General features: G+C 42.7%; 1 protein-coding gene across 1 annotated transcript in view; it reads left to right on the top strand.

Annotated features, from left to right (window-relative positions):
• IFT122 (intraflagellar transport 122) overlaps positions 1-21,334 on the top strand; it is a 91,736-nt gene that overhangs the window by 6,491 nt on the left and 63,911 nt on the right. The window contains exons 2-4 of the mRNA XM_025377341.1: positions 12,185-12,251; positions 13,879-13,963; positions 20,527-20,605. Coding sequence (XP_025233126.1) covers positions 12,185-12,251; positions 13,879-13,963; positions 20,527-20,605 — 231 coding nt within the window. The remainder of the gene's footprint in view (positions 1-12,184; positions 12,252-13,878; positions 13,964-20,526; positions 20,606-21,334) is intronic.

The raw sequence follows: 21,334 nt of genomic DNA on the forward strand, positions 1-21,334 counted from the left end.
TTAAATGTATTTGATTGAAGTCTCACGTCTCACTAAAATGTATAAAACCAAGCTGCACCCTGACCCCCTTGGGCACATGTTCTCAGGACCACCCGAGGGCTGTATCATGGGGCTGTGGTCACTCATATTTGGCTCAGAATAAATCTCTTCAAATATTTTACAGAGTTGGATTTTTTTGTTGACACTGACAAGTTTATCCTATGCTAAACTTTTACTATAGGTTGGGTTTTGTTTTTTTGTTGTTGTTGTTTGTTTTTTGAGTGTTTTGTTTTGTTTTTAGCAACTTCAGTAGTAACCTTAAACAATAGTCTGTTTTGACAGTGCTTGACAGGTTTTTGACACATTCTTACTGAACCAATGAAATCCTCTGCCTGAGGCATTTGAAAATCTTTGTAATATGGCTCCAGCCCATTTTTCTAGCCTCATATCTCTGTGTTCTAGCAACGTCTCACACATAGCCAGATGTTTCAGTCAAATTAAATTATTTTGATTACTTGTGTTGACAAAAAGAGTCAAACTGCAAAATATTATAAGAGATTTATTCTGAGCCAAATATGAGTGACCACAGCCAGTGACACAGCCCTCAGGAGGTCCACAGAACATGTGCCTAAGGTGGTTGGAGTACAGTTTGCGGGGAGCATGAGACATCAATCAGATACATTTAAGAAATACATTGGCTATAGGTACATTTAAACATGTAAACATTTTCTGGCTGACGATTGAGATTGTTTAAAGACCTGGGATCAACAGAAAGGAATGTCTGGGTTAAGATAAAGGATTATGGAGACCCATGTTCTTATTTGCAGAGGAAGCCTTCGGGTACTAGGCTTCAGAGTAGGTTGTAAAATATTTCTTCTCCCCCTGCAAAACGGAGTCTTGTGCAGTGGCGCAATCTTGGCTGGCTGCAACCTCTGTCTCCCGGATTCAAGCAATTCTCCTGCCTCAGCCTCCCAAGTAGCTGGGTTTACAGGCGCCCACCACCACACCTGGCTAATTTTTGTATTTTTAGTTGAGGCAGAGTTTCACCACGTTGGCCAGGCTGGCCTCGAGCTCCTGACCTCGTGATCCCACTGCCTCGGCCTCCCAAAGTGCTGGGATTACAGGCGTGAGCCACCACACCCAGCCTAAAATGTTTTTTTCTCATACTTAAAGTCTGTGTTGATGTTAATGCCAGAGAGGTACAGTGAGGCATGTCAGAAGCCCACTTCCCTTCATGGCCTTAAACAGTCTCTCAGGTTAAATTTTAAAAGAGCCCTGGTTGAGGAGGAAGCCCATTCAGATGTTGTGGGTGGGGGGGGGGGGGGGCTTACAATTTTATTTTTGGTTCATACTTGCTATTTCTCACTTTCATGTCTTTGCTTGTTTTATTTTCTCTGCCTGAAATTTCCTCTACCCAGTGTCCTCCTGCATGTTTCAAAAGCCCTATCTTTTTCAAGTATCTTCTTCATGAATCTTTTTCTGATCCTCTCCTCGAATTAAAATGCTGTTGAAACGGTGTCATTGTCTGGGGTAAATATCCGAGATTTGTTGTCTCAGCGGCCATATGGACACACCAGAGTGAGGTTAAGAGTAGAAGTTTAACAGGCGAAAGAAAGAGACCAGCTCTCTGCAGCTGACAGGGTTCTCAAAAATGAGTTGCTACCTCTGTGGTGAAATGCAGGTTTTATAGATAAGCTTGAGGAGGTGGTGTCTGATTTACATAGGGTGCAAAAGGTTGGTTGGATTGGTGTTTCATTTGCATAACTTTCTAAAAACTGGTTAGGGCTAGGTGTGTTATTTGCATACGGTGTGAAAAGCTGGCCACCCCTACCCTAATCTTTTATTATGCAGATGGGTTCTTTACGTTGCCAGCGCCATGTTGCCTGTTTCTTTACATGTGGTGACAAATTAAAGGGAGGATGGAACCTCCATGTTGAACACACCTGGCCCCCAGGTAGCCTTTTTCTATTGGCACAGCTGCCGGCATTCACCAGTGGAAGCTTCCAGCTTGCCTTTTTTTTTTTTTTTTTTGAGACAGAGTCTCACTCTGTCACTCAAGCTGGAGTGCAGTGGCATGATCTTAGCTCACTGCAACCTCCGCCTCCTGGGTTCTAGTGATTCTCCTGCCTCAGCCTCCCGAGTAGCTGGGATTACAGGCGCCCACCACCATGCCCGGCTAATTTTTGTATTTTTAATAGAGACAGGGTTTCACCATGTTGGCCAGGCTGGTCTCAAACTCCTGACCCCAAGTCTTCCTCCTGCCTTGGCCTCCCAAAGTGCTGGGATTACAGGCGTGAGCCACTGCGCCCGGCCTCAGTTTGCCTATCTATGTTTGCAGCTCGATTTTTCAGGCTGCTCTTTGTTAGAAAAAAATAATTTCTCAGGCTGCTTTTTGTTAAAAGGGAAGTTCCGCTGAAGACTCTTTTACCCTCAGTATCTGGCTAAGTAATTTCTTTCTAGCTCCTGTATCGCTGTGTCTTCCTCCTTCGAATCCTGTTTTCATGTGTCTCTTAAAGCCTTTATCAGAGTACTGTTCTGTATTTCATCCAAACTAATAGGTCATTGATTATAAAATACCATTGTTTTGTGTATCAATAAGAAAGCAAAAAATGGGCCGGGCGCGGTGGCTCAAGCCTGTAATCCCAGCACTTTGGGAGGCCGAGACGGGCGGATCACGAGGTCAGGAGATCAAGACCATCCTGGCTAACACGGTGAAACCCCGTCTCTACTAAAAAATACAAAAAACTAGCCGGGCGAGGTGGCGGGCGCCTGTATTCCCAGCTACTCGGGAGGCTGAGGCAGGAGAATGGCATAAACCCGGGAGGCGGAGCTTGCAGTGAGCTGAGATCCAGCCACTGTACTCCAGCCTGGGCGACAGAGCGAGACTCCGTCTCAAAAAAAAAAAAAAAAAAAAAGCAAAAAATGCTGCCAGCTACACTGAAACATCATCACTTATAAGACACATCCTAACCTCAGAGGTTGAGAAAATGTGAAAAAAAAAATGTATCCTTTAGAATTGATGACATATGGTAGTTCTTTGTGAAAGTGTCTGATTCACACCTTCTCACTGGATAGTAATTTCCCTGAGGGGAGGGAGGGATTATGATCAGTTCATATCTGTTGGTGCCTGGCACCTAAGAGGGACTCAATAAGTATCTGTGGATTTATTGGCCCTCACTCTAAGGGAGGAGACCACCCCTCATATCATCTTATGCCCAATTTCTGCCTCCAAAGAAAGAAGAAGTAAAAACTAAAAGGCAGAAATGAAATCCACAGGCAGACAGCCTGGCGCCGCACCCTGGGCCTGGTAGTTAAAGATCAACCCCTGACCTAATCGGTTATGTTATCTGTAGATTGCAGACATTGTATAGAAATGTATTGTGAAAATCCCTATCTTGTTTTGTTCCGATCTAATTACCGGTGCATGCAACCCCCAGTCACGTACCCCCGTACCCCCTGCTTACTCAACCAATCACGACCCTCTCACACACACCCCCTTAAAGTTGTGAGCCCTTAAAAGGGACAGGAATTGCCCACTCGGGGAGTTTGGCTCTTGAGACAGAAGTCTTGCTGATGCCCCCGGCCGAATAAACCCCTTCCTTCTTGAACTCGTTGTCTGAGGAGTTTTGTCTGCTGCCTGTCCTGCTATATTTCTTGGTTCCCTGACTGGGAAGCTAGGTGATTGGCGGATGGTTGAGGTAGCTCCTTGGGCGGCTTAAGCCTGCCCTGTGGAACATCCCTGCGGGGGACTCCGACCAGCCTGAGTGACGCGGATCCTGCATTTGCCCTGGTGGGACACCTCGCCAGAGCAGTGTGTGGCAGGCCCCCGTGGAGGATCAACGCAGTGGCTGAACACCGGGAAGGAACGGGCCCTTGGAGTCTGGACATCTAAAACTTGGTAAGACTAGTGTTTGAAACTTGCCCACTCCGTTTGAGTGGAAGCGTGGCCTGATCACCCACGGCGTGCCTTTATCGGCACTTTGGTTTTGGTTTTGACTTGGTTTGAATTGCTTGACAGGATTGGTCTTGGGAACGTGCCTACTCCATTTGAGTGGAAGCGTGGCCTGATTACCCACAGTGTGCCTATACTGGCACTTTGGTTTTTGTTTTTGACTTGACTTGGATTGCTTGATGCTTTGGTTTTGGTTTTGACCTGGCTTAGATTTCTGGATACTCTGATTTTGGTTTTGATTTTGGTTTGGTGCAAACTGCAAAAAAGTGTGTGTGTGCCCTTTTTATCCGTTCTTTGTTTTGTGGTGTGTATGTGGTGTGAGCGTGGTGTTTTGTCTTGAAGCAGCATAAGTCAGGCACAGATAAGCCCACTCTACTGGGAACTATGTTGAAAATTTTCAAAAAAAGGATTTAAGGGACACTATGGAGTATCATGACACCAGGAAAATTTAAAACTTTGTGTAAGATAGACTGGCCAGCATTAGAGGTAGGTTGGCCATTAGAAGGAAGCCTGGACAGGTCCCCTGTTTCAAAGGTATGGCACAAGGTAACCTGTAACCTATAAGCCAGAGAACCCAGACCAGCTGGTTTTAACCTCCTTGCCTCCAACACACAGTGGTTGAGAGAACAGCAGCATAAACGGCTGACAGAGGCAAGGAAAGACCAGCAGAGAGAGAGAGAAAGGAAAGATACAGAGATGACAAGAGGCAAAGAGAGAGAGGAAGAAACAGAGAGGAAGAGACAGACAAAGAGGGAGTCAGGGAGAGAGAGAAAGAGAGAGGCAGAGAGAGAGAGGAGACAGAGGCAAAAGGAAAGTCAAAGAGAGACAGACAAAGCCAAAGAGAGAAAGAGAGAGATATACAAGTAGTTTAAAAAAAAAAAAGTGTACCCTATTCCTTTAAAAGCCAAGGTAAATTTAAAACCTATAATTGATGATTGAAGGTATTCTCCGTAACCCTATAGCACTCCAATACCACTTTGTTGCCAGTGTAAACAAGGGCATATCCCGAAAGCACTGAGGCCTTCCTATCAAAAATCCTTAACCCAGTAACCCACGGATGGCCCAAATGCTTTCGTATTTTTTTTTTTTTTTTTTATTAGTAGAGACGGGGTTTCACCGTGTTAGCCAGGATGGTCTCGATCTCCCGACCTCGTGATCCGCCCGTCTCGGCCTCCCAAAGTGCTGGGATTACAGGCTTGAGCCACCGCGCCCGGCCGACCCAAATGCTTTCAATCTGCAGCGGCAACTGCTTTGCTAACAACAACAACAACAAAAGTAAAAAAAATAAATAACTTTTAGAGGACACCTCATTGTGAGCACAACTCACCAGTTCAGAAGTATCCTAAGGAAAAAAAAAAAGGGGGGGGGGCGGAATTTATATATAAAGAGTATTATATGGTAAATTCTTATCCTGAAATAAATTAACTGGTTGTTTAAAGAAAGAAATATTTGTAATAAGTCAGAAAGTTGAGGCATGTCGAAGAATTGCGAAAGTCGTAAAAGAGAAAAATGTGTGTTAAAAGAAGAATTTATGCAAAAAGTGTTGTATAATTTAAAAGTAATTAGGCTTTCTGAATGTAAAACTATTGAAAAAAGACAAAAAAACAGTTTATGTGCAAGGTGTATAAGAAAAGTAAAATATACCTTTGGTAAAAGGATTATAAGGAGGCATAAGAATGTACATTTTTACCTACATTAAAAAGTTTAAAAAAATATTGTTTTGAAGGTTTAAGCAAGTTTTAAAACGTGAATTGTAAAGAAAATTCTGTGTGTAAACATATTAGCTAAAGTTAAAGAAGTATCATCCAGTTTTTCTGTGAACTGGACATTAAAGTAAAAGCATAACAGGTTTTTCTTAAAGCACCAACCTGCTCTTTAGCAAAAATTATAAAAGGTTAAAAAGAGTCTATAAAATCTTACCTTATGGTCAAACATTAAAAATTAGATAAATATGTCTACAAGGTTTTATTAAAATTAGCTTTAACATTAATAACACACTAATGTAAAGATAAAATTTAGCTTATCTGGTATAAAAATCATATGAGAAGCATTGTTAAATGTAAAATGGTATTTGGCTTTCTTTGGTTTAAAAACTAATAAAAATATGTGCTAAAGGAAATTTCTCAGTAAAAAGGCACTAAGGACTATAAAGTTCACTGCCAAAGTCCCCACATTTAAAACAAAAGATCAATTTCTTAAAAATTATATACTTGGTTTATCTTCCACTTTCCTTTCTCGGAAAAAAAACAAAAACATAAAAACTAAAAGTCTTTTAGCACATGTACCACCCCTAGAATTTCCAGTAAACAAGCACCAGCCTGAAGATCACATTCTCATCAAAGGGTGGAAAGAAGAAAAACTCGAGCCAACCTGGGAAGGACGCTACCTTGTGCTGCTAACCACCAAGACCGCTATTTGTACAGCAAAAAAAAAAAAAAGGAGGCACTCATCACACCCGAGTCAAGAAAGCACCACCCCCTCCAGAGTCATGGGCCATCGTCCCAGGGGAAAACCCTACCAAACTGAAGCTAAGAAAAATTTAACTCTTTTCATCTATTCTATTACTCTTTCTTCTTTCCTCATTCTATTGCTGACCATCTGGTTATTAACATAACCAAGTCAATTTCATCTCAAACTGTTGCATTTAATGTTTGCCTTGTTATATCCTGTGAGGACTTGCCAAGTCAAAGACAGCTTTCTACTTTAGAAAATTACTTCTGTCCCTCCTGACTCTCCTCAGACTAGGCAGTAGTAAACTAGGACCATTTAATCCAGGGAGATTTCAATAAAGACCCCAGTGCCAACCAGGAATGTTGCCCCCCAGTGTACAGCTTTCATGCCATAGTTGGTCCAACATTCTCTGGGCCACTAAAGAGCAAGGATGGACTGCCCGAACCGCTTTTTGTAATTTCCCTAAAACCATACATTCATTTTAGTAGAGGATCATAGACGTTAAAGACTTAAAACAAACTTTAGCAATTAAGACAGGATACCAAGATACAAACGCCTGGTTAAAATGGATCAAATATTCCATCTGCACGTTAAAAAAAAAAAAGCAATTGTTATGCTTGTGCACATGGCAGGCCAGAGGCCCAGACTGTCCCCCTTCCATGGAACTAAGGTGGTCCTCCAGTTGACCAGGCGTAGGCTGCATGGTAACTCTTTTCTAGGATTCTACAGCCTGGATAATAAGTCATGCCAGACTCTCTCTCTGCTATATGCCAAAGTCTGGCACCCTGCGGTTCAGCCCCTGAGGGCCATCCAGCTTCCGTCTCCCAACACTAAGTTCACTTCGTGTCTCTCACGACAGGGAAGAAACTTAGCATTCCTTAGAGACCTGAAAGGATGTGATGAGCTTAAGAATTTTCAAGAGCTTATCAATCAGTCAGCCCTTGTTCATCCTTGAGTGGATGTGTGGTGGTATTGTGGTGGACATTTACTGGGCACTCTGCCGAATAACTGGAGTGGCACTTGTACTTTAGTCCAATTGTCTATCCCTTTCACCCTGGCATTTCATCAACCAGAAGGAAAAAAAATAAGACATCATAAAAGTGAGAGAAGCCGCTTATGGATCTTTCGACCCTCATGTCTATTTAGATGCAACTGGAGTCCCATGAGGAATACCAGATCAAGTTAAAGCTGGAAAGCAAATAGCTGCAGGATTTAAGTCAATATTTTGGTGGGTGACAGTTAATAAAAATGTAGATTAGGTAAACTACATCTATTACAACCAACAGCAACAAGGTTTTCATGAGTTAAAAGAAAAACTCATGTCGGCCCCAGCCCTGAGGCTACCTGACCTGACAAAACTGCCATTTTTTAATCTTTCTGACACATAGAATGTAGAGTTTTGTTTGGAGTTTTAAGCCGGACTGTGGGGCCCTGGCCAAGGCCAGTGGCTATCTCTCAAAACAACTAGACAGAGTTTCCAAAGACTGGTCCCCAGGTCTAATGGCCCTAGCAACAATGGCCCTGTTAGCACAAGAAGCAGATAAACTAACCCTTAGACAAAACCTGAATATAAAGGCCCTCCACGCTGTGGTAGCTTCAATAAACACCAAAGGACATCATTGGTTAACAAATGCTAGATTAACCAAGTACCAAAGCTTGCTATGTGAAAATCCCCACATAAGCATTGAAGTTTGTAACATCCTAAACCCCACCACAACCTTGCTCTCGGTATCAAAGAGCCCAATTGAACATAACTGTGTAGAGGTGTCAGACTCGGTTTATTCTAGCAGGCGCAACCTCTGAGACCATCCTTAAACATCAGTAGACTGTGAGCAATACGTGGATGGGAGCAGCTTTGCCAGCCCCTGCAAAGTGACTCTGAAGAACTCGATAAGCCCTGCTCCAGTCACACCCGGAAGCTGACTGGTCCACGCACGGCTGAAGCATGAGGAAAGTCTTCATGGGACTCATTTTCCTTAAAATTTGGACTTGTACAGTAAGGACTTCAACTGACCTTCCTCAGACTGAGAACTGTTCCCAGTGTATACATCAAGTCACTGAGATAGGACAAAAGATTGCTACGGTCCTATTATTTTATGGTTATTATAAGTGTACTGGAACTCTAAAAAGAACTTGTTTGTATAATGTTATATTATATAAGGTATGTAGCCCAGGAAATGACCAACCTGATGTGTGTTATGACCCATCTGAGCCTCGCATGACCACAGTTTTTAAAATAAGATTAAGGGCCGGGCGCGGTGGCTCAAGCCTGTAATCCCAGCACTTTGGGAGGCCGAGACGGGCGGATCACGAGGTCAGGAGATCAAGACCATCCTGGCTAACACGGTGAAACCCCGTCTCTACTAAAAAATACAAAAAACTAGCCAGGCGAGGTGGCGGGCGCCTGTAGTCCCAGCTACTCGGGAGGCTGAGGCAGGAGAATGGCGTGAACCCGGGAGGCGGAGCTTGCAGTGAGCTGAGATCCAGCCACCGCACTCCAGCCTGGGCGACAGAGCCAGACTCAGTCTCAAAAAAAAAAATAAATAAAATAAAATAAAATAAAATAAAATAAAATAAGATTAAGAACAGAAGACTGTTAGGGGCTCATAAACAATACGAGTAAAGTGTTAGCCAAAATAGAAAAAAAAAGGGTGCCTAAACAAGTCACCTTAAAATTTGATGCCTGTGCTGTCATTAATAGTAATAAGTTAGGAATAAGGTATAGTTCTCTTAATTAGAAAAGGGGCTATATGGCAGAAAATAAGTACATCTGTCATAAATTAGGACTGTGTGGAAATAAATGTAAATACTGGTCTTGTGTCATTTAGGCTACCTGGATTTAAAAAAAAAGAATGAGAAGGATCCAGTCCACCTTCAGAAAGGAAAAAATGACCCTTCCTGTACTAAGGGACAATGTAACCCCTTAGAACTAGTAATAACCAATCCTGTTGATCCTCACTGGAAAAAAAGGGGAACATGGAACCCTAAAAATTGATGGATCTAGACTAGATTTTCAAGTAAATATCATGGTTTGAGGAAAAGTTTATAAACACTCTCCTGAGCCAGTATTTCAAACCTTCTATGATAAACTAAAAGTGCCAGTACTAGAAATTCCAGGAAAAACAAGAAATTTGTTTTTGCAATTAGCCGAGCAAGTAGCACAGTCTCTCAGTGTCACTTCATGTTATGTATGTGGAGGAACTGTAATAAGAGATCAATGGCCATAGGAAGCCTGAGAATTAGTACCTACAGACCCAGTTCCTGATAAATTCCTGGCTCAAAAGAATCACCCTGATAATTTCTAGGTCCTAAAAACCTCAATTATTGGACAACATTGCATAGCTAGAGAAGGAAAAGAATTCACTCACCCAGTAAGATGACTTAGTTGTCTGAGACAGAAACTGTACAATAGTACCACAAAAACAGTCACTTATTGGAGTTCAAATCACACAGAGAGAAATCCATTTACTAAATTCCCAAAGTTGCAAACCGTGTGGACCCACCTGGAGTCCCACTGGGACTGGACAGCCCCCACTGGATTATACTGGATATGTGGGCATAGAACTTATGCCAGATTACCTGATCAGTGGGCAGGTAGTTGTGTTATTGGCACTATTAAACCATCTTTCTTCCAACTGCTCTTAAAAACAGGCGAACTCCCGGGCTTCCCTGTCTGTGCTTCCCGCGAAAAGAGAAGTATAGCTATAAGAAATTGAAAAAATGATAAATGGCCCCCTGAGAGAATCATACAATATAGGCCTGCTACTTAGGCACAAGATGGCTCGTGGGGATACCAGACCCCCATTTACATGATTAACCAAATCATACGGTTACAAGCTGTCTTAAAAATAATCACTAATAAAACTAGCAGAGCCTTGACTGTTCTGGCCAAGCAAGAAACTCAGATGAGAAATGCTATCTATCAAAATAGATTAGCTCTCGACTACTTGCTAGCAGCTGAAGGAGAGGTCTGTAGGAAATTTAACCTTACTAATTGCTGCCTACACATAGATAATCAAGGGCAAGTAGTCGAAGACATAGTTAGAAATATGACAAAACTGGCACATGTGCCCGTGCAAGTGTGGCATGGATTTGATCCTGGGACCATGTTTGGAAAATGGTTCCCAGCGCTGGGAGAATTTAAAACTCTTATAATAAGAGTTATAATAGTAATAGGAACCTACTTACTGCTCCCTTGTTTGCTACGTGTACTTCTTCAAATGATAAAAAGCTTCATCGCTACCTTAGTTCACCAAAATGCTTCAGCACAAGTGTACTATATGAATCACTATCGATCCGTCTTGCAAGAAGACATGGGTAGTGAAAATGAAAGTGAGAACTCCCACTAATAAAATGAGTGGGAGTCTCAAAAGGGGGGAATAAGGGAGGAGACCACCCCTCATATCATCTTATGCCCAATTTCTGCCTCCAAAGAAAGAAGAAGTAAAAACTAAAAGGCAGAAATGAAATCCACAGGCAGACAGCCTGGTGCCACACCCTGGGCCTGGTAGTTAAAGATCGACCCCTGACCTAATTGGTTGTGTTATCTGTAGATTACAGACATTGTATAGAAATGCACTGTGAAAATCCCTATCTTGCCGGGCGCGGTGGCTCAAGCCTGTAATCCCAGCACTTTGGGAGGCCGAGACAAGCGGATCACGAGGTCAGGAGATCGAGACCATCCTGGCTAACATGGTGAAACCCCTTCTCTACTAAAAAAGTACAAAAAACTAGCCGGGCGAGGTGGCGGGCGCCTGTAGTCCCAGCGACTCCGGAGGCTGAGGCAGGAGAATGGCGTAAACCCGGGAGGCGGAGCTTGCAGTGAGCTGAGATCCGGCCACTGCACTCCAGCCTGGGCGACAGAGCCAGACTCCGTCTCAAAAAAAAAAAAAAAAAGAAAAAGAAAATCCCTATCTTGTTTTGTTCCAATCTAATTACCGGTGCATGCAGCCCCCAGTCATGTACCCCCTGCTTGCTCAATCATGACCCTCTCACACGAACCCCTTTAGACTTGTGAGCCCTTAAAAGGGAGAGGAATTGCCCACTTGGGGAGCTTGGCTCTTGAGACAGGAGTCTTGCCGATGTCCCCAGCTAAATAAACCCTTTCCTTCTTTTTTTTTTTTTTTTTTTTTTTTGAGACGGAGTCTCGCGCTGTGTCACCCAGGCTGGAGTGCAGTGGCACGATCTCGGCTCACTGCAAGCTCCGCCTCCCAGGTTCAGGCCATTCTCCTGCCTCAGCCTCCGAGTAGCTGGGACTACAGGCGCCCGCCACCACGCCCGGCTAGTTTTTTGTATTTTTAGTAGAGACGGGGTTTCACCATGTTAGCCAGGATGGTCTCGATCTCCTGACCTCGTGATCCGCCCGCCTCGGCCTCCCAAAGTGCTGGGATTACAGGCTTGAGCCACCGCGCCCGGCCCCTTTCCTTCTTTAACTCGGTGTCTGAGGAGTTTTGTCTGCCGCCCGTCCTGCTACAACACATTCTCTCATGTGGTCTGGCCTTTGTGGTATTATTAGAAGGGTTAATACCCTGAACAGTCGACCCTTTGAATAATTTCTTGTGTCTGGTTTCTGGATAAGAGGAAGTCAGGACAAAGAGCTAACTACTGAGTGGATCATGATTGAATGGGCTATTGTGGTATGGTGGTTGAATGGAATTTGCAACAAATGCAATTCTTAATCATTCTTTTTCTCCTCAGTACACACACAGTGTTTGTTAATGGAAATAAAGTTTACTTTCCTGGCCATTAGCAGACTTCATAATTTTGATTCCTAATTATCTTTTTGCCTTGTTTTCTGTTCAGTATAAATGACATCGCATTTAAGCCTGATGGAACTCAACTGATTCTGGCTGCCGGCAACAGATTACTGGTAGGATTTTGTTTTAGTTTCCTCTTAAAGTACTTCCCCAACCTCCCTCTTGTGAGTACTCTGAAATTTGACCCCTTTTTTTTTGGAGATTAAAAAGGCAAGGGTGGAAAAACCTTCCTTATTACCTTTTAATAGGGATGGAAATGGGCTATTTAAAACAGGCAAGTAAACTATCAGATAAAAACCTGTGAACAATACCTCCTTTGGGGTCATTAATCTTTCCCTTTTTACTTTGAGACACTCATGAAAGAGTTGAAAACAATCACAATGCCTTTGAAACTGGACTGGTGTCAGTTTACATTTTGTTCCCCAGAAAAATTCAAGCAACAGGACTGAAGGTGCTCTGTCCGTGAAAAGTCAGACCCCAACTTTTAGGCATTGGCCTACCTAAACAATTCCATATGGATATTGTCCTATTTTTCATATTTTTAAAGAACATATGCTCTCTCTGGAACCTATCCAGGTATATAAAAGTAATTTTCAGAGAACCCCTTATGTTTGACCAAAAAACCTTTGTATGATCTCTCTTTCTGTCTTAAGTCTACTTCCTCTTCTCTGTTGTCTCTAGATACGCAGACTGATTAATCTCCATTCTTTGTATGGTTAAATTGTTCTGCAGACTTCTCTCCAGTGTAAACAATCCAAGCCATTTTAGTTTTTCTACATAGGTTATCTTTTCCAACACTATAACCATTTCAGAAAGTTTCCCCTTGATTTCTGAGATGGTGTGTTTTTAACTCTCCACGTAGTAATAGATGTCACATGGCTATCAAATACCTAAATCCATATTACAGCTGGATTTTATTGTATTTTATTTCTTAGAGACAGGGTCGTGCTCTGTTGCCCAAGCTGGTGTGCAGTAGTGCAATCATAGATCACTGTAACCTCAAACTCCTGGGCTTAAGGGATCTTCCCACCTCAGCCTCCTGAGTAGCTAGGACTGTAGACACACACCACCTCGCCCACCTAATTTTTAAATTAAAATAATTTTTTTTTTTTTTTTTTTGGGTAGAGATGGGGTTTCACTTTGTTGCCCAAGCTGGTCTTGAACTCCTGGTTTCAAGCAATTCTCCCGCTTCAGCCTCCCAAAGTGTTGGGTTTACAGGCGTGAGCTACCATGCCTGGCCTGCAGTTGGGTTTTATAACATTCCCTCCTACTTGAAAACCCAGAGTTGTGTGACTTTCAAACTCTGGGTAGCAAATATGAAACATCTCTCTATTATGCTGATTTAGGGCAGAACTGGCACTAAAATTTAATCATGTTATAGCTGGCTCTTTTTATGGGCTAGTTTTATTTAGAAGGGCCTGCCTTGATTAGTCATGTATCTGAATTCAGGTAAGGATGAGTGTAAAGCATTTCCATGGAGTGAATAATTGAACCTTTGGTTCTTAAGGATTAGTGGTATATTCCTGGTCACATAGTAGTACATAGACCTGGGACCTTTACTTCTTGGTTACCCAACTTTAAGTCATGTTGTTTTTGGTTTCACCGTATAGTTTTTATTGGATACAAATTTAGAATATTGACATGTGTATTGTTATAAAAACAAAAATAGCAGTAGCAACCCTGCAGGAATTCTGACTAATAGATATCACATAGATAATCTGTATTTGTCTCTTTTGCCAGGTTTATGACACCTCTGATGGCACCTTACTTCAGCCCCTCAAGGGACACAAAGACACTGTGTACTGTGTGGCATATGCGAAGGATGGTAAAAGGCTGCTCTGGGTTTCCATTCTCTATGATGGTCTCATCATCGTTCATTTTTCTCCTTAGTCACTTTTTAATTATTTCTAATAAGCTAGAGTACAACTTGCAAGTTCAGAAGATAGTGAAGTTGCTTAGACTTCAATTCAGTCATTCAGTCTACCAAGTATTTATTGAGGCGATCTATATTCCAGGTGCTGTTCAAGATGCTTGAGATACTTCAGAGAAAAAAACAGTGGTCCCTCCCCTTATGGGGCTTCTGTTTTATGGGGTGGTGGTGAGAAGTGAGGGAAGAAGAGAGTATGAGGGAAGACATACAGTAAACATAGTAAAAAGGTAAATTAAGCAGTATGCTGGAAGGTGATAACTGTTATGGAAGAAGAAAAAGTAGAGCAGTGTGAGGGGGATTGAGAGTGCTAGGCAGGGCAGGGGGTTGGGTGCAGTATTGAATTAGACTAGTGAAGGTGGGCTCATTGAGATGAGGACAGGTGAGCAAAGACTTTGAAGTCAGGAGGCAATGAGATTGTGCCAGTGGGCATCTGGGGGAGGAGAGCTCCTTGCAGAGGAAGAGCCATTGCAAAGGCCCTTAGGTGTGGGTGTGTCTACTAGGAGCTAGATCAAAGAGAATCAGGAATTGTAGAGGATGAGGATAAAGTGGTAACAGACATGGGGTGGTCAGATCAGGCTGGCCATCATAAAGATTTTGATTCTCAATCAAAGTGGAACTACTGAAAGATCCTCAGCAGAGAAGGGATCTGATCTGATTTATATTTTAAAAGGATCCTTCTAGTTGCTGAGTTGGAAACAACCTGCAAGAGGTGAGGGTTGGGACATCTGAGTGAGAAAGCATCATCCAGACAAGGGGTGATGGTGGCTCAGACCTCTGTAGGGGCAGAGGAGGTGGTGAGAAATGATCAGACTCTGGATATAATGGGAGGGTGGAGTCAACTGGATTGTCTGACAGATTGGATATGGGCTGTGAAGAAAAAGGAGTCAAAGTTTTTGACCTGAGGACCGAAAAGATGGAGTTGCCCCCTGACAGAGATGGAAAAGACTGCAGGTAGAGAAAACTTATAGTTGAAGATCAGAAATTCAGTTTTACACATGCTGAATTTGAGAAAAGTTGATGATATAGGAGAGGGGAGAGGACTGCTGGAACAGAGTTGAGTAGGCAAGAGGAGATGGGATCTAGGGCATAGACAGGGTGTTTGCTTTAGATAGGGGTATGGTAGGAACTGCAGAGGCCAGCAAATGGGGACAGTGTGGTAGTAGGAATCTAATGGAAATCCTCAATTCCATTTTTTTTTTCTTCAGTGAAATAAGAAGCATCATCAACTGAGAGTGACAATGGGGAAGGGAGGTTTCAGAGAGTTGAAGAGAAAGGAAAAAGTGTAAAATCACTGCCTCAGAGAGTGGACCCGGGAGGTAGTGAGATCCCCAGTGACATGAAGGGCCCTCTTGAAGTTTGTGATCATGAATTGAAAGTGAGATTAGTTGGTGTGATTATGTCTTTTTCTCCAGCCATTTTGAGCTGCATAGTTGTGAGACAGAAGAGATGAATTTAACCAGAGGTGGTTTTGCAAGCACATTTGAAGATGAAGTAGGAGGGCAAGGGAGCAGAAAGTGTATACAGATAAATAATTATGTACATTAACCTTGAATTGTTGGCTGAATAATGAAGAGAGAGTGGACAGCAATGGAGAAGTAGTAGGTTCTGGTGGGGTTGAAGGATTGTTACAGTTGGGGTACCAGGTGAGTTGGGAAGGAAGGGAAGTGATGCATGAAACTGAGATTTAAATTTATTTTAAAATAATCCATGTTGTCCCACAGCATAGGATTAGTGGGAAGAACATGGGCTTTGGAATGAGACAGTTGTGAGTTCCAACCCCAACCCAACACCAGAATTCTGTGAGTTTGAGCTGGTTATTGAGTCTGAGTCACGATTTCTTCATGTGTCAAATGGATAACATTAGGGATAACATTCTGTAGCCACTGCCAAGAAGTCACAAAATTGTAACGTTATAATGCTTGAATGAACCTTGGAGATCATTCCAGTCCCAGATTTTTTAACTCCTTTTGGCTGATGGGCCTCTTTGATAGTCAGATGGAAGCTTTAGACCACTTTCTAGAAAAATGTAGATTCTTCATATATATGCAGAATTTCGTGCATATAATTTAGTCTGATTAGTCCAGTCTCTTCACTTTAGCCCTGCATAAAGACATAGACAATTGGCCGGGCACGGTGGCTCATGCCTATAATCCTACTATAATCCTAAAGCTCTGGGAACCTGAAGTTGGGAAAATTGCTTAAGGCAGGATTGAGACCAGCCTGGGCAACATAGTGAGACTCCCTAAAATCTGGCCTAGGTGACAGAGCTAGACTCCGTCTTTAAAAAAAACAGGCAGGTCATGTGACTTGCCAAGGCCTTGCAGCAGGTTGGCCCAAAGACAAAACTAATTTCTTGCTTTATAGTCAGGTGTGCTATACCATGGTAGTCATTTTTTGTGTGTGTGTGTGTGTGTGTGTGTGTGTGTGTGTGTGTGTGCATGTTTGAGTTCAAGTTCAGAATAATGTTTTAGGGAGACCTGTGAGGAGGGAGGCTGGAGAGCTGAACTGTTTCTGTCTCATCCTAGTGGCTCTTGAGAAACGTGGGCCGGTCAAGGGCCCGGTATAAGGCCCAGTAGGTACAGAAGAGCTATTGGGCCTCTGATGCCTCTGGTGTTTATAAGCATAGCAGGACTCTTTGACCTGCAACACCATTAAGGCACTTGGGGATGTCAGAGTGTGACCCATCGGTAGTGTCATTTGCACAGCACTTTCCAGAGTCATGTCACACACATCTCATTTGATGATCCCAACAACTCTCTGAAGCAGGCAGCAAGGGGACTCTTATCCCTGCTCAAAGATGAGAAAACAGACTTGGAGCAGTTACAGGTGATGGTGGCAGAGGCAGGCCTAACCCAGGTCCTCTGACTGCAGAGCCCTCGTTCTTTCTGGTGTATCACGCTGCCTCTTCATGACACCTGTATGATGATTAAAAAGTCTTTTAGTCCTCGGAACTGGTTTTTTCCTTTCAGACCTGAAGATTGAGATACACTGAATTGCTCTTTTAAGTCTACTTGTTTCTGATTTCTCCCTTAAGTTTAATACTTTTTTTTTTTTTTTGAGACAAAATCTCGCTCTGTCGCCCAGGCTGGAGTGCAGTGGTGCGATCTCAGCTCACGGCAACCTCCAACTCCCTGGTTCAAGCGATTCTCCTGCCTCAGCCTCCTGAATAGCTGGGACTACAGGTGCACACCACCATGCCCAGCTAATTTTTGTATTTTTAGTAGAGACAGGGTTTCACCACATTGTTCAGGCTGGTCTCAAACTCCTGACCTTGTGATCTGCCCACGTCGGCCTCCCAAAGTGCTGGGATTACAGGCATGAGCCACCGCTCCTGGCCCAAGTTTAATAAGTATTTAATGAGCAACCATGATATAAAAGTATATAAGACATAGTTTTTTTGTTCAAGAAAAACAATATAATATGAAGAAATAATAGAAATAGCTAATTTTTTTTTAGTGTTGCTTCTATTCCAGGCCCAGTTCTAAGCAACACAGGGGTTGGGGGTGCCACTCCCTGTGCAGTAAAAAATCTGCATGTAATTTCTGAACCCCCCAAAACTTCACTGTTAATAGCCTACTGTTGATCACAAGCCTTACCTGTAACATAAACAGTTAACACATTTTTAATATTATATGTATTATACATTGTATTCTTAAAATAAGTAAGCTAGATAAAATGTTAATTGAGAAAAAAGAAAAATATACACTCTTCATTAAATGGAAGTAGATCATCATAAAGGTCTTCGTCTTCATTGTTTTCAGGTTGAATAGGCTGAGGAGGAGGAGGAGGAGGAGGAAGAGGAGGGGTTGGTGATGCTGTGCCAGGGAGACAGAGGCAAAAGAAAATTCACATGTAAAAGTGGACTCATGTAGTTAAAACTCATGTTGTTCAGAGGTCAACTGTATGTACACACATACATACACTCATTTAATCTTCACACCAACCATGAGGTAAATACTAACATTATATCCATTTTTCAAATAAGGAAATCATAGAGCCCTTCAGTATGCTTGTTTGGGTCATACAGCTGTTCAGTGAGATCTCTAGGAATTCTGACCCAGAGACTCTGAGCCCAAAGCTTATGCTTTTCATCACATCACCTGCTACCTACCAGGATGAAGGAGGAGTGATGGAAATAGTAAGAGCAGTTTCTTTGTTTCTTTAGTATTTGCAGCAATATCATACGGCTCACCCTAATATCTACTCTTTCAGCTACTATAAAAGGTAGTTGGCCGGGCGTGGTGGCTCATGCTTGTGATCCCAGTACTTTGGGAAGCCAAGGCAGGTGGATCACGAGGTCAGGAGTTCGAGACAAGCCTGGTCAACACAGTGAAACCCCATCTCTACTAAATATACAGAAATTAGCCAGGCATGGTGGTGTGTGCCTGTAATCCCAGCTACTTGGGAGGCTGAGGCAGGAGAATTGCTTGAACCTGAGAGGCGGAGGTTGCAGTGAGCCGAGATTATGCCATTACTCTCTGGCCTGGGTGACAGAGCTAGACGCCGTCTCAAAAAGGGCCAGGGGTGGTGACTCATGCCTGTAATCCCAGCACTTTGGGAGGCAGATCACCTGAGGTCAGGAGTTCAAGACCAGCCTGCCCAACATGGAGAAACCCCATCTCTACGAAAAATACAAAAAAGTAGCCGGGTGTGGTGGTGGCGCCTGTAGTCCCAGCTACTTGGGAGACTGATGCAGGAGAATCGCTTGAATCTGGGAGTCGGAGGTTGTGGTGAGCTGAGATCGTGCCACTGCACTCCAGCCTGGGCAACAGAGTGAGACTTGGTCTCAAAAAAAAAAAAAAAAAAAAGATACTTTACAGATACTATCTTAGTTGAGTCCCACAAAAAGACTGAGGAAGATACTATTTCTGTGTTTCAGATGAAGGCATTGAGGCTCAGAGAACAGTGACTTGCCCAAGGTCACCTTCCACTTGCCCTGTGAATAAAGTCTGAAAGTCCTTAAGGTGTACAGAATGTGGCTCATGCTTACCTCTTATTCCTCATCTTTCACCAGAGTAGGTGAAGACCCCATTGTTTGCTGCCATGATACCATGATCCTCTCCCAAATACTTATAAATGTGTAACAGTATAATTAATAACAAATTACTTATTATATGTTGCCTCTCTCCAGTCTGTTCCTTCATAAAGCCCAAGTAGTATGAAAATGCAAATCTGATCTACCACTCTTTGCTTAAAACCTTTCTTTGGCTTCGCATTGCGTTAGGATAAAGAGCAAGGCCTCTGATGTGTCCCTGAGGTCCCAAGAGATCCTTCCACAACCCACCTCACCCTTCCCTCAGTTCCATGATGACTCCGCTCATTCCCTCAGACATGCCAGGCTTTTCCTGCTTCAGGGCCTTTGCACATCTGTTCCATCCATGTGGATGGGTCTTTCTCCTCTCTACATCTGGCTAAGCTCTGCTCATCCTTTAGGTCTCCACTGAAGGATCTCATCCTTAGAGAAACCTTCCCTCATCTAAATTAGGTCCCCCAGGAGATGTCGACCAAAGGGTAGTTTCAGTCAGACAAAAGGAGTACATTTTTGAGATCTGTTGCACAGCATGGTGACCATAGTTAATAATAGCCTATTTTTCAAAACTGGTACAAGAATAGATTTTTTTTTGAGATGGAGTCTCGCTCTGTTGCCCAGGCTGAAGTGCAGTGGTAAGATCTCGGCTCACTACACGCTCCACCTCCTGGGTTCACGCCATTCTCCCGCCTCAGCCTTCCGAGTAGCTGGGACTACAGTCACCTGCCACCAGGCCTGGCTAATTTTGTTTTTGTATTTTTACCAAACGGGATTTCACCGTGTTAGCCAGAATGGTCTCCATCTCCTGACCTCGTGATCCACCTGCCTTGGCCCCCCAAAGTGCTGGGATTACAGGCATGAGCCACCATGCCCGGCCAGGAATAGATTTTAAATGTTCTCACTATAAAAAAAAAAGTATCTGCAGTGATGGATATGTTAATTAGCTTAATCATTCTTCAATGTGTATGTACATAAAATGTCACATTGTACTTCATAAGTAGATATTTGTCAAAAATAAAAATTTAAGTAAAAAAGTAAATCAAGTTCCCTAGTTATTCTCTTTCATAGGATCTGTGTCTTACCACGTTGTATTTTTGTTAGATTAATTTGATGCCTACTTCTTACACTAGACTAAACTTTATAAAGTAGGGATCATGTGTGTTTTAATCATTACTTGATCCCTAGCATAGAACATGACAACTACATAGTAGTAGGCCCCCAATATATCTCTGTTTACTCAGTATCAGACAAAGCAGGTTTGGAACCCAAATATTCTGACTCCAAGGTCCTGCCTCCCAGTACTGATAAGAAGTAGTAAAGAAGCTAACACTTATTAGGTACCTTAAAGAACTAGTTTTCTAAAGAATTCTCTCTGGGAAATGCTGGTTTAAGATAAATGTAAGACTTTCCATTTTAAAAACACTTTTAGGCAAGCGCTTTGCTTCTGGATCAGCTGACAAAAGCGTTATTATCTGGACATCAAAACTGGAAGGCATTCTGAAGTACACGTAAGTAACCATTTAGGTGTACAGTATTATGAGTTTGATGCTTATTGAATAATTGCAGCAAAAGCCTCTTAGAGGCTACATCTTAGAAAATATGTAGGAGAAAACTTTTTTCTCTTAAATTGAACTTGAAATTAAGTTGTGGGTGTGTGTGGTTGGTATAGGAAGATTGAGTAGTGAATAAGTTAATGAATATTTCTTGGCCACTTACTGGCGTGGTCAGCACTGGGCCAGGTGCTTTCATGAAGCTCATCTCAGTTCATCTGACATTGTAGACTTTATCCCACCCCCAACTTGTCATCTTCCAGTGGCCCTATCTCAGAGAATGGCCTTATATCCACCCAGTGTCAAATGTCAGAAACTTGGGCTCCAGGCCTCCTCTCACTATTGGGGATCTGCTGTGTTCTTCCCCTGTTCCTCTACTAGTTAGTCCCTACTTACCCTGCAAATCTCAGACTGAAATGTCACTTTCTTTGTAAGGACTTTCCTGCCTCTCTAGGCTGGGGCAGATCTCTTTTGAGGCATTTCTCACAATTGCAGTTTTAGATTTATTCTGGTGACTGATTAGTATTGCTCATCAGCCCGTAAGTTCCATAAGAGCAGATACTGCATCTGTTTTTTTTTCTCACTCTTGTGTCCCTGATACGATGCCTAGCCCATACTTGGTATTCACCAATTTCTTTTCTTTTCTTTTCTTTTCTTTTCTTTTCTTTTCTTTTCTTTTCTTTTCTT

This window comes from Theropithecus gelada, chromosome 2 (assembly GCF_003255815.1).
Source record: "Theropithecus gelada isolate Dixy chromosome 2, Tgel_1.0, whole genome shotgun sequence".
NCBI classification, from domain to species: Eukaryota; Metazoa; Chordata; class Mammalia; order Primates; family Cercopithecidae; genus Theropithecus; species Theropithecus gelada.